Source organism: Rhineura floridana, chromosome 20 (genome assembly GCF_030035675.1).
Source record: "Rhineura floridana isolate rRhiFlo1 chromosome 20, rRhiFlo1.hap2, whole genome shotgun sequence".
Lineage (NCBI taxonomy): Eukaryota > Metazoa > Chordata > Lepidosauria > Squamata > Rhineuridae > Rhineura > Rhineura floridana.
The window spans coordinates 249,363-263,005 of record NC_084499.1 but is presented as its reverse complement, the minus strand read 5'-3'; the positions used below and the strand labels follow the sequence as shown (position 1 = coordinate 263,005).

Here is a 13,643-nt window from a genome sequence, read left to right as displayed (position 1 = left end):
GGTTATGGGCCCAGCCATGCAAATGGAGATTTGAGTAATTAAAGGAGCTATTGTGTTTGAATCAAGGAAGCTAAATTAGAAACCTTCAGAGTTTTAGTCAGTGAAGAGTTGAGACTTTTACTTAAGGATGGCCACCGTGATGGAGAAGCTAGGTATCGATAAGCTTACCACCGGTGGATGGAAGCTCTGGGAATTTCAAATGCAAAAACACCTGAGACAACAGAAGCTGTTGGAAGTTATTACAGGATTGGAACCAGAAGATGCTCCTCAGGAGGAACAAAGAATTTGGACTGAGAAGGATGAAACGGTACAAGACCTCATCACTAAATCTGTGAGTAATAATCAGATTCCTCTGATTATGAATTCTAAAAATGCCAGAGAGATGTGGAAAACTCTGGAATCCCATCATAATCCCCAAAGCCAGGGATATTTAATTGCAATGCTGAGAAGCCTTATTAATTTGCAAATGAGGGATGATTAATTTGAGGAACATCTTACTAGATTTATGGTGTTAATTCAAGGGATAGAAGAGATGGGAATGCAGCTGGACCAAAATGTACAGATTGCTTTATTCCTGGATTCTCTTCCAAAATATATGGAGACTTTTGTACTTATAAAGCAACAACAAAACAAAACTCTACACGAGATTATTTCAGAAGTGAGAGAGCACTCAGAAAGCAGCTACGGAAAAGGGAGAGCTCTCCTCTTTCCTAAGTAAAGAAAGGGCTGCTGGCCGAAAGGCAGTCAGATGCAGTTTTTAAGGAACAAAAGGATTCCAGAGGTGTGAAAGCCAAGCGATGCTATCTATGCAATTCAGAAAAACACCTCAAAGACCAATGTGACAAGAAAGGGAAGCCTGAAAGAGATAGAGGATTTAAAGGGACAGAAAAGAAAAGTGCAAAGGGCTTTCAAGTAACTCATGTTGAAAAATGTTACAATGAAAATAAATTCTATGTTGACAGTGGAGCAAGTGCTCATTTAATGAAAGAGACAATTTTGTTTGAAGATTTAACCCCATATGAAGGCACAGTTAGAATGGCTGACTCGAGAGTCCTGCCCATAAAGGCGCGGGGAGATGCTAAGCTGTTTTGCCAGACGGCACTGAGGAAATTTATCTCAGGAATGCGCTCTGGACCCCAGGAATCTCAAACAACCTAGTGTCTGTTAGTGAAGCTACAAACAATGGATGTAAAGTGTTATTTGAACAAGATTCTTGCATAATTTCTAGAGATGGTGAAATTTTATGCACAGCTACCAAGCAAAAAGGCATGTATGAAGTGGATCAGAAAGGTCCATAAGCTCATGTTGTGAAAGAATGCTGTAACCAGTCTTGTTTACATTTATGGCATTGGAGATTAGGGCATAGAGACATTGCAAAGATAAATACCCTTCAAAAGAATAATTTAGTCAGAGGCATGAAAATTGAACCCTGCCAAGGAAAGGGGAGATGCACATGCTGTGTTAAAGCTAAAGGGACCCGACCCAGTTTTCCTGAACAGAGTGAAAGGAAGACTAAGCGCCCCCTAGAGTTGATTCACAGCGACATTTGTGAAATGCCGATCACTTCAACTGGTGGAAACAAATATATTGATGATTTTTCAAGATTCACTGTGATATATATGTTGAAGGAGAAGGGGCAAATGCTTCAGAAACTCAAAGAATATGTGGCAATGGTGACCACTAAATTTCAGAGGAAACCACAGATTCTACGTTCTGATAATGGAGGAGAGTACATGTCACATGCTACCCAGCAGTTTCTGCTTGAAAATGGGATTGAGCATCAAACCACTGTACCCCACAACCCAGAACAGAACGGAGTCTTGGAGAGAAAATTCAGAACCCTAATTGAGATGGTGAGATCCATGCTGGAAGATGCCAATCTCCCACAGAAGCATTGGGGAGAGGCAGTGTATACTGCCACCTATCTACAAAATCGTTTGCCAACAAAGGTGAATGGCAACAAGACTCCATTCGAATTATGGTATGGGCACATACCCAGTTTGGCTCATATAAAGGTGTTTGGATCAAAAGTATATGGTCACATTCCACACCAGAAGAGAACCAAATTGGACAACACTACAAAGGAAGGAATCTTTGTTGGATATTCTTCAAAGCAAAAGGGATACAGAATCCTATATCCCAAAACAGAAAGGGTTGAAATCCAAAGAGCTGTCTCCTTTGATGAAGGTCAAGGTGCATTCCAACCAGAAGGGGCACCATTCCAAGAACACAACAGTGAAGAAGATGAAGTAGAAATACCATACAGCACTACAGATTACAGCAACATGCCAGCACTGGAGGACAGTGAGGAATCAGAGCAAGAAGGGGAACCTGCACAGCCAGAAGGGGCAGCAGAGAGTCCTGCACCAAGATGCTCTAACCACACCAACAGAGGTGTACCTCCACTGAGACTGTCCTACCTGGCAAGAGCTGATGAAGTTCCAGAGCCTGAGACCTGGAAAGATACTGAAACTGTAGTCAAGTATACAACAATCAGGACACTCCTGAGTGTCGCTGCCAACAAGAAGATGCAAGTAGAGCAACTAGAAATAAAACAAACTGCTAGAGCATGGAATGGCAAACTGAACCAAATGCTGTTGAAACAAGGCTATAAAAGAGGCGAAGCAAACAAATGCCTTTATAGCAGATTCAAGAACAACAAATGGACTTATATTTTGATTTATGTAGATGATTTACTACTGGCTTATGAGAATCCACAAGACAAGCAAGAGTTAGTAAATAATCTAAGCAAGGAAGTTAAAGTGAAATGTCTAGGCAACATCACGTACTACCTTGGAATACAAATGGAAAGAGAGGGCGATGGATCCTTTCTTCTAAATCAAAAACAAAAGATTCAAGACCTACTTGAGAGTCTAGGACTGAAGGATGCACATCCAGCACCTACACCAATGGAAGTAGGATACTTGAAACCAGACCAGAACAATCAACCCTGGGAAGACAACGAAAGGTTCAGACAAGCTATAGGGAAACTCCCGTACATCAGCACAATAACCAGACCAGACGTGGCGGTAGCAGTGGGATACCCTTGCAGGAAAACCAGCTTGCCAAACAAGAAAGACTGGGAAGGAGTCAAGAGAGTGGCAAGACATCTGAAAGGCACTGCAAACTGAAACTAAAGCTACCAGCTACTCGAGATCCTAAACTTCTAGGATATGCTGGTACTGACTGGGCTGGAGACACCAAAGATCGTAAGTCAACCAGTGGAAACTTGTTCTACTATAGGCAGTCACTTATCTGCTGGACAAGTCGAAAGCAAGAGACTGTAGCACACTGATGCATGCCTCATCAGCTGATACGTACTCAGCCTCAGTAGATACTGAGGCTGAGTACGTATCAGCTGATGAGGCATGCAAAGAAATGCTGTGGCTACGCAAGCTTCTAGGAGACTTGGGCATATCTGAACCAGAGCCTATCAGAATACTTGAGGACAATCAAGCCTGCATAAGACTCGCAGAATCAGAAGGGCAAAGTTCTCACATGAAGCACATTGATGTGAAGTTCCACTACCTAAAGGACATAAGGGAGAAAGGACTTCTAGAGATGACCAACAGAAGAGATGACAGCTGATGCTTTGACCAAACCATTGGGCAAAGTCCGACACCAGAAACTACAAGGCAAGATCCACCTTGTAGAATGAACCAAGTTCTCCTTGAGAAGGGGTATTGGAATGTATGAGGTTCAATTCCAACTTGGTGGGTTGAGGCTGCATGGGGTTAATAAGGGTAGCTAGAGAGCTAGACCTCTTGCTGGTTGAGGCTATACCTATCCCTTTGATCCTGCTGTCTCTTCCCTTCCTGCTAGACTGATAAGCAAAGGAATGTTGAATCCCAGTTCCTTCCCGCCTTTCTCAGTTCTTCTCTTTCTCTGGAGAGGGGAGCAGACATCTTCTCTTTGTCTCTCCTCTCAACCAGGATGAGGGCAAGTACTGGGACCAGTGCTTGTTTCTCCAGCATAGACCAGTTAAGCTAGATATAGGACTCTTTCCTATCAAGCATGTACTTCCAGAATAAAGTAGTTGTTTCTTATTTTAAAGATTGAAGTCTCTGTCTGAGTAATTTGCAGGGAAGGTAGAATCTTAGCAAAGATTCTTCATACACACACACTAAGCTCGCTCAATACTCTCTGTTCCGCAGTGCATACACAACCTTGCTACGTTCTCTCAATAGAGAGCAATTCTGACAGGAAGATTCAGGACAGGCAAAAGAAAGGACTTCTTCACACACCGCAGAGTTAAACTCTGGAATTCACTCCCACAAGAAGAGGCAGGGATGGCCACCAATTTGGATGGCTTTAGAAGAGGATTGGACAGATTCATGGAGGATAAGGTGAATGGGTGCTGGCCATGATGGTGATGGTGATGCTCTGCCTCCACATTCAGATGCAGTATGCTTTCAAATACCAGTTGCTGGGGATCGCAGGAGGAGAGAGTGTCCTTACAGTCAGGCCTTGCTGGTGGGCTTCCACTGTGAGAACAGGGTGCTGGACTGGATGGACCACTGGCCTGATCCAGCGCGCTGTTGTTATGTTCTTACTCTGGTTTCAGATGCAGTTGACTGTCGTGGTTTTCTTTTGGGAATTCTGAAAAATTGATGTGGCTTTCTGGGAGTTCCCAGTATCTTGTGTCAGAGATAAAGCCTCCCTTCCTTTTTGGTATTGAATTGAAGTCTGTTGCTGCCACTCTAATTGCTAATGCCAGGTGTGTTGGTTCAGTGGAGAGAAGCAAGGCAGAGATGGCCTCTGGTGGTTTTCAACAGGGCTGCCTTTAGGGACAGGCCACCAGTGAATTCCTGGAGCCCAGGGCTTGGGGAGTGCCAGGGTGTACCGTCACTAGTTGTTTACTCAGTTGGTCATTCAATGGCAGAAACAAGCAGTACAAAGAGTTCACCTTCCTCTAGCAACCTGGAGCAACATCTACCTGCATGGCTTGTTTTGTATTGTTAATTCTGGCTGGATGCTTTTTGTTTTTATTTGAGGGGGAAAGTACAACATTGGTGCCTTTTTCAGAAATTTTATGCATGTGAGTGATTGTGATCAGAACCATGCATGCAGATTTATTGTCTTTTGGACAATAAATAGAACAAGCAAGCAAGTTGTGCAACTGAGTCATTAAATGAGCTACAAATGCAATTAAAAATTAAAAAAACAAGGCTCTTAAAAAGTTAAACAAATGGTCCCCACTCAGTACACCATTTGGTCTAGAGCTAATTGAGACAGAGTCACGAGAAGCCATCACAGTTTTGACAGGCCCTCCCAGTTTAAAATTGTGCTGCTTTGCCACTCTTGTCTTTCAATACTCTAGTTTGGTTTTCCTGTCAAGGTAACATCCACACCATATATTTGAAGCACTCTTATGTTGCCATAAGTGTCATGGTTTCCTCCAAAGAATCCTGGGCACTGTAGTTTGTTAAAGGTGTTGAGAGTTGATGGGAGACCCCTCAAAGAGCTACAATTCCCTATACCCTTAAACTACAGTTCCCAGCATTCTGGGGGGGGGACTTTTGGTGTTTTCTCCTGTGTCTGAAATAATGCATCAAAATAATTATTTCTGTCATCTTTCTTTCTTCAGGCTGTTGTTGTGTACAACTGGTATTGTGGCACCGTGGTGAAGAGGTTCATGGGTCATAAACATGAAGTTACTAAGGTAATCTTGGCTGCAAAAAGGGGGGAGTTGCCCAGGCAAGTGCAGCCACCCGACATCAGGACCCCATCATGCACCATCAAGAGTTAAGCGATATAAATCTTAGAAAGATAGGATAGGGCATTTGGGGGAGGGAGGAGGGAGGGCACCTGCTTTGCATGTGGAAGATTTCAGGTTCAGTCCCCCCCATCTCCATTCAAAAGGACCCCATGTGGCAGCTAAAGACCCCCTCCCCCCTGCTGGAGACCCTAAAGAGTGGCTCCCAGTCAGAGGAGACAAGGATGGATGCATAAGCAGTCTGATAATGGGTATACGGCCACTTCCTTTGCCTCTGTGGTCAAAAGGCTTGTTCTTGGACAACCTTTGTGATACCCACCAGCAGAAAAGGATGGTTGTCTGGATCCCTTGTTATTCTCTTCTTCCCAGGTGACCTGCCTCCCCAACTCCAGCTGGCTTTTCAGTGCCTCTCGTGACAAGACGGTGCTGATGTGGGGACTCCATGGGGTTTCAGGGGCAGCCCAGCGCTTTTCAGGGCATGACCTGGTGGTAACGGGCTTGGCTGTCAGTCCAGGTGAGGCAACTCTCCTTGCAGCTTTCGGATCCTGACCCAAGAAGTCTGCATATGAATCCTTGGTGCACTTTATCTCTCTTTACTTGTCAAGATTCCCAGCAGCTCTGCACAGGATCACGGGACAACACTGTGTGCACGTGGGACATAGAGACAGGGGGCTGTTTGCTCAGAGCATCCATTTCCAGAAATCTGGTAAGATCAAGAAATGAAAAGTTCTCCTGTTTATTTTGCATGCCAAAGGTTCAAATGTCCCCCCTTTAAAAGTGACCTCTTATCAGTTGTAGCTAAATGGATGTTTAGAGGTCATACATCTCCGAATATCAGATTCCTGGGACAAATGTTAATTCACTGTTTGTGGGCTTCTCACACACATCTGGCTGCCCACTGTCAGAAAGAGGACTCGATGGATGCTTCCTCCATTCCAGTGGGGCTGCTCTTAAATTCTTACGGTAATTTTGACCTGTGTTTGAAGGCTGCTGTTGTAATTCAGGAGGTTTTAAAATCAGTATATGTCCTTAAAACCCTCTGCCTTAGTGCTTGAAAAAGCAGGCTTTTGGACTTTGAATGCCAGCTGATGGAAATGCGCAGGAGGGAGAGGATGCTCTTGCACTCATGTCCTGCTTGCTTGTGGGTCTGTTCCCACTGGGGCATCTGGTTGGCCACTGTGTGAACAGGATGCTGGACTAGATGGGCCGCTGGCCTGATGTAGCCACAGGGCTCTTCGCATGTTCTTTGTTATTAGTCTTCACTCCCACACATGCTGAAATGGCTCCCCTTCTGATATGGCTGGATGAGTTTCCCCTGAGTTTTTCTCTCCTGCAGGTAACACACCTCTGCTGGGTTCCTGGAGAGGCATATATTGTCCAGACGTCAGAGGATAAAACAGTCAGGTATGTGAGCCCATGGGACTGGAGCCCTCATTTTGCTCAAATTCAGCATTTCTGATTTTGAATCCAACTTTCTGCAAATCTTTCTTTCAACATTTGAATCTCTGAGCTGGAGACGGGGCGTCATTGGAGTCCTTAGAGGTAGATATGTAGAGGCTGCAGCTCTTGCAGTGACTCCCTGTGGAGTCTCATTTCTCCCCTTAATGGTGGGCACCCCTATAGGAACAGGCAGATTCAGGACAGACAACAGAAACCACTTCTTAATGCAGCACATAGTTAAACTATGGGATTCGTTCCCACAAGAGACGGCCACCAGTTTGGAAAGCTTTAAAAGTGGATTGGACAGATTCATTGAGGATAAGGCTATCAATGGCTAATATGCTCTCCCTCTGTAGTCGTAGGCAGTATGCTTCTGAACATTGGTTGCTGGAAATGGTAGGAGGGGAAAGTCCTCTTGCACTCAGGTCCTGTATGTGGGCAGCCTATAATGGGCAACTGGTCAGCCACTGTGAGAACAGGATGTTGGACTAGACGGGCCATTTGCCTGATCCAGCAGGCTCTTCTTTTGTTCTTAGGCACCACTGGTGGAGCTAATCTTGTCTTATTGTAGGGCTGGCCGTGACCCCCAGTATTTCTGCAAGACATAGAGATGATGACCACCATCTTTGAAAATGTTAAAAGGAGATTTGACAAACTCAAGGAAGAAGATAAGGCTATCAATGGCTACTAGTAGTCATTATAGCTGTGTAGAACCTTCAGGTTCAGAAGCAGTCTACCTCTGTGTTGCCAGGTGCTCAATTTATGAAAATTCTTTAAGTGTCATACATATAGTGAGCAGTTTAGTGAGCTGATGTTTAGCAGACCAAATGGGATAATAATCTTATGTAATAATATGTGTTGTGGTGTCTAAATCTGCTATGATTTTGATAGGTTTAGCTTACCATTTTTAGCTGACTTGTTATCACTACCTCAGAAATTGGACAGTCCCTCAGCAACATACATTGTAATCAGATTGTTAATTATATGTTTTACTTGTAACTATTGAAATAAGGAGATAAGATTTCCACCAGTTTCTTCAACTATTTCCCTATAGCTATTTATCATACCATTTAAAAAAAGTTTTCTGATTTGAGTCTTTCCATATCTGCATATTTATTCAGTTCTCATAACAGACAGCTGTGGAAGGGGAAGAAAGCTAAATTTAAAATGAAAACAAAATAGTATTCCAGTCATTTAGTATGTTCTAGTGATGCTGCTCTGGGTAGGGCAGTGAGCAGCCTTCAGCCAGCCCTGGGGCAGGTCGCTTGGATTGTGTGGTGCACCATTTGGGGGGGGGAGAAGTCTTGGACCAGCCCTGCCAACTCTCGTCCTTTCTCAGTTGTTTTTTGCATGTCAGTTTTTGCATCTTTCCTTTGCTGCAGAATCTGGGACAGCCGAAATCTGCAGGTGGCACATGTATTTCCTGCCAAGCAGCATATCCAGACATCCTGTGATGTGAGCCCAGATGGCCGATACTGCGTCAGCAGCAGCAATGGCTTTGGCGGTGAGGGCTGCGAGGCCACGGTGAGGTCACCAGCTGGGAGGTGACATATAGCCTAAGGCTGGAAAGCTGAGCAGTGGTGGAGTTAGCAGACCCCTCTGGTTCTGTAAGGAGGGTATCGCTCTACATAGTAAACGCCTGTTGGCTTTACAGGGGAAAAAAGTTGCAGTCATTGCTTCCCCAAAAGAATCCTGGGAATTGCTGTTTGGTGAGGATTCTGGGTTTGATATCCTCAGCTCCTACGGGGTGACTGTAGTTCTCAGGGAAGAGAGGAAGCCTACAAAACCAGCACTAGTGTTTCTTACCAAACCTCTGAGAAGTGATGCACATGGTATTTTGTAGCTTAAAATTTGGAGCCAACTTTGCTGAAAAGGCTTTGCTTCTAGAGTGTATACTAGTCAGAATGCCTTGCCCTCTGAGGGGCTGTGCCTCTGTATGAGTCACACACCAGAGTGCTGCCTTTGAAGGTGGATACATTTGCTCCACCTCTGCATAAGAAGATGCCTCCAAAGGTTCATCCAGCAGTGCCCAGTCCAGGCCTCTCAAAAGCCCACAAGCAGGGGGTGAAGGCAATAGCTCTCTTCAGTAACTGGTAGACTCTCCCCGAGTGTGGAGCTTCCATGTAGGGACTGTTGACATACATCTTTCCCAAGATCCAACCACACACATTTGCAGATGAGGTGACTGAGAGAGGAGCAGTGCAGAGAGGCAGTGAAATAATTTTGGGCTCATAGGCATATTTTAATTATTTAATGTGTGTAATTAAGACATATGAGCTGTCTCCCAATGAAAGACATTATATATAGTTGATTATAATTGTGTGCATTTTAGTTGGTTGATGCATATTATTTATTTATATGGCTCCATCAGTGTGCCTACAGAGCGCAAGAGGGCACATCTCTGCCTCACGTTGCTTATAATCTGACGTGCAGGAAACACAAGAGAGGTGCAGACGTGGGAAAGTGGAGGTGGCAGAGGGGTACCCAGGGGAAGAACACACAATTGTTTCTGTTGCACGTGCTCAGTTGCACAGGAATTTTGGGGTTGGGCCATATGGGAAAATCCAAACTTTTTTGGAGGGTTTACAAGAGGAAGGGAATGCTAAACCCCCTCTGAATAACGCTTACCATGAAAACCCTATTCATAGGGTTGCCATAAGTCAGAATCAACTTGAAGGCAGTTCATGATCATCACAATGCATGATGCGTCATATCATCACCTAAGGAGAGGCATCCCCCTTTCTCACGCAGGAGGGAGTCTAAGTTGGCACTTGCTAGCTGCAGTTTGTTGTTATATAAGTATTTCAGCGAATCATAGAATAGTAGAGTTGGAAGGGGCCTATAAGGCCATTGAGTCCAACCCCCTGCTCAGTAAAGGAATCTGTGTTAAAGCATCCCTGACAGGTAGCTGTCCACCTTAAAAATAATTTTAGAAGTGATGCCTCATTCATTGGATGTTGGTGAATATGTTTTAAACTGATGAATCTAACCAACTAAACGTAGTCCTCAAATAATACAAATTTGGGGAACAGTGGCAGCTCAGTGGCAGAGCAGGCGGCCTCAGGTATACTCCCCGAAGGCATCTCATAAGAACATAAGAAGAGCCTGCTGGATCAGGCCAGTGGCCCATCTAGTCCAGCATCCTGTTCTCACAGTGGCCAACCAGGTGCCTGGGGGAAGCAGGGCTGGCAGCGTTGCCTGCCTGAAATCCTGAAGTGCTGCTGCTGCCGGTCAGTGTAGACAATACTGATCTAGATGGGGTGATTCAGTAAAAGTCAGTTTCGTATGTTCCCTAAATTTATGACATAGTTTATGATGCTCAGGTTGCTTTTCAGAAAAAATACTTGCTTCCAAAGTGTGTTTTCCTTCAGCGTTGCTGTTCAAGGCAACAGCTTCAAAGCTCCATGGAAGTGAGTGATATTTGCACTGATTTATGCCTTTTCCTTCCAGCTCTGGGACCTCCGGGAGATGAGGTGCAGAGTGCGTGAGTTCAGGGGCCATTCTCAGACCACAGCATCCTGCGTCTTCCTCCCTTGGGACCTGGTAACTTTCCCAGCAATAGCCACTTCTTCGCATGACTGCACTGTGAAAGTGTGGTGCCAGGAGACCGGAGGTAGAGCGCTCAGCTGTGACTGTTTGGGAATTGCTTTGCTGGATCTGACCAAAGTCTGCCTGGTCCAGAATTTGCCTCCAAGAGTGGCAAGCCAGGTGCTTCTGGGAGGCTCACAGGCAAGGCACAAAGGGGATGGCACAATCATAGGTAGACCGCCTCTGAACATGGAGGTTCCATTTAGTTGTCTGTTTACCTTTGATAAGACAAGTGGCCGTCACAATATCATGTGGCAGTGACTGTCAGCATACATTGCTATATTTTCGGCGCCAAGTTAAAACCTTTCTCTTTGCTCAGGCATTTTAGTTTAATATGTTCAAATTGGTTTTAGATTTGTGGATTTTTATATATATGTTTTTGTACCGATTTATGTGATTTTATTGTATATACTTTCTGTTGTACACCGCCCAGAGAGCTATGCTAGTGGGGCGGTATAAAAATTTAACAAATAAATAAAATAAATAAATAAATAAATAAATTATGTTGCAGCATTGGCTGAACCTTCTCCCCCCGAGCGTCATAGAACTGCCTCCGAGTTCTGTGGTTGGCTGAAGCTGCTCATGGAGGAGGAGAGGTCTAGCTGTGGCTATCGGCTTCGATGCTCAGAGGTAGCCTGCTAGGGGCTGCTCGGAGACGGACCAACCGAGGTGGGCTTTGCCTGCTTGTCATGCTTATGAGCTTGCCAGAGGTTTCTGGCTGGCTGTTGTGGGAAGAGAATATTGGACTAGATGGATTGTTGCTGTGATCCACTGGGGCTCTTCTTATGTTCTCTGGCATGGAGCCCCCATGTGCAGATGCAGTTGACCTGGGAGTACTAAGATGCTGGGGACAGAAGGCAGGTTCTTCTTCATGCCCAGTCTGTGAGCTTCTCGGAGGCACCTTTCATCTCATCCAGCGGGTCTTTTGTGTCCTGTGCGTATTGTCCAAAAGCTCAGTCGCATGTTACCGCTTCTGGACTTGCCAGAATTGGGTCTCTGCTTGGCCACTGTGAGAACAGGCTGCTGGACGAGATGGGCCCCCTTTGACCAGAGCCAGCTTTCCTTATGTTACAAGGGCACCAGGGAACAATGGATGGGCAAGGGCAGCCCAAGGGAGCTGCCACAGTGCAAACCTGGAGGGCAGCAGGGACAGTTTTTACGTCCCCAAATCAGATCCGTGCCCAGGAAGACTTAGGAAGAAGGGCAAATGGACTCTTGCTCTGTGAAGCCCAACCTTGCCTGGGATAGTGTCCAAAATGGTGGGGGGCAGCATGGTGGAGGCATTGGTTCATTATGTAAGAGCCTTTCCGTTGAATCGAGCCAAAGGGGACCAATTTATTCCAGCGGGCTATTCTCACAGTGGCTGACCAGGACCACAACCAGGGCTTGAGTGCAAAAGCAGCAGCAACAGCACGCTCCTCACCTGTGACTCTTGGCAACTGGCATTCAGGAGCACACTGCCTCCAAATCCATGGAAAATGAGGCTACCAAGCTGGCTATTAGCCATTGTGGCTAGTAGTCATTTGATAGTCTTGTTCTCCATGGATTTTGCCTGATCTTCTACAGCCACCCCATCTTGTAGGATAGCTTCTTTTTATTTTAAAATGCTTCCAAACTGCATTTCTGGACAAATGCCAGTCCAAGGTGACATACAACAATAAAAGCTATGATAAAAAAGTAACTTTATAGCTGTACAAGTAAAACAAGACAGTCTCTGCTCACAGGCTTACAATTTATCTTTTTGTCTGTCCTGGATCTTCCAGCATTCAGTGTTGCCAAATGGGCTCAAGCTCAAGTGTTTCTCCACAACATGTATAATTTTGTACACCTCTGTCACGTCCCTGCCCCTCTGACTTGCCCTTTTCTCTAAACTAAAAAGTCCCAAATGCTGCAAATGCAGGAGTTACTCCAACTCCTTGATCATTTTGGTTGCCCTTTTCTGAAACTTTCCCAACTCTACAGTTTCCCGTCTGAGGTGAGACAACCAGAACTGTGCACAGTATTCCAAGTGTGGGGTGGGGGTGGGACACAAGCAGTGGTACAGCTGGGCTCCTGTGCCTACAACAGCTTCATTACTATCCAGTCTTCCAGGACCCTCCATGCCATGGAGAACGTGTTGAATTTCTGTTTCTGTGTGGTTGTTTGCACAGTCTCCAATATGTTTTGTTTCGCATGGGAAGGAAATGTTCCAAATCAGAGGGCATGACCTCTGGATGAGTTCAGGCCACAGGGAGAAGAAGAAAGCAGATTATCTGCACTCCAATTGGCTGTTTTGTTTGTCCTTTTCTTCTGGTAGACTGTGTGGCCACCACCTGCCTTGATGGAGCCGGGCCTCTGCCTTCGCTGGCCACCTGTGAGAGCGGCACCCTCCTCTGCGCCACCTCCAACTTGGGGATTCATGCACTGAAGTTCAGTTCTGCCAAAGGAGGACTGGAACTCCTGGCAAAGTTCTGAGCCCCAGAGACCAGCCTCTGGCCTGGAAGTGGCTAATCAGGTGAAAACCTCAAGTGCAGGGCTAGGATGCCTTTCAGCTGTGGGGAGCGAGGCTGGCACGGAAGGAGGTAGCAGAAAGGCTTGGGGGCCCAGCAGGCAGACCTCTGCAGGGGCAGTTTTTCAAGGAGGTCCAGTGAATTTTGAGCAAAAAGAGACAGAAAGCCCTGCTAGGGAAGTGGCAACTCTGCTTAATGGGAAAGATGGACACGTGTGTAAGCAAGGTGTGGTTAGGGGAGAGCCAAGCACACCCTTTGCTCACTATTGTGTAGTGAAGATGTATCCGATTTTGTAGTACCGCTTTGTGATTGGTGTGTTTTTCATATTTTCTGTATCTGAGCCAGTTTTTAAAATATAAAAGTCCTGTAGTTTACATAACATGCATCAAAAATACTTATTTATTTTTTTC

General features: G+C 45.4%; 1 protein-coding gene across 9 annotated transcripts in view; it reads left to right on the top strand.

Moving 5' to 3' along the window:
* The window catches only part of WDR31 (WD repeat domain 31), a 27,588-nt gene extending 13,945 nt beyond the window's left edge, over window positions 1-13,643 (top strand). For 6 of the 9 annotated variants that reach the window (XM_061603601.1, XM_061603602.1, XM_061603607.1 and 3 more), the window contains 6 exons: window positions 5,588-5,662; window positions 6,086-6,230; window positions 6,322-6,422; window positions 7,053-7,120; window positions 8,539-8,680; window positions 10,607-11,244. In XM_061603601.1, the coding sequence (XP_061459585.1) occupies window positions 5,588-5,662; window positions 6,086-6,230; window positions 6,322-6,422; window positions 7,053-7,120; window positions 8,539-8,680; window positions 10,607-11,005 (930 nt within the window). In that variant the 3' untranslated portion in view covers window positions 11,006-11,244. The other 3 variants (XM_061603606.1, XM_061603604.1, XM_061603609.1) reach the window with 3 other exon arrangements.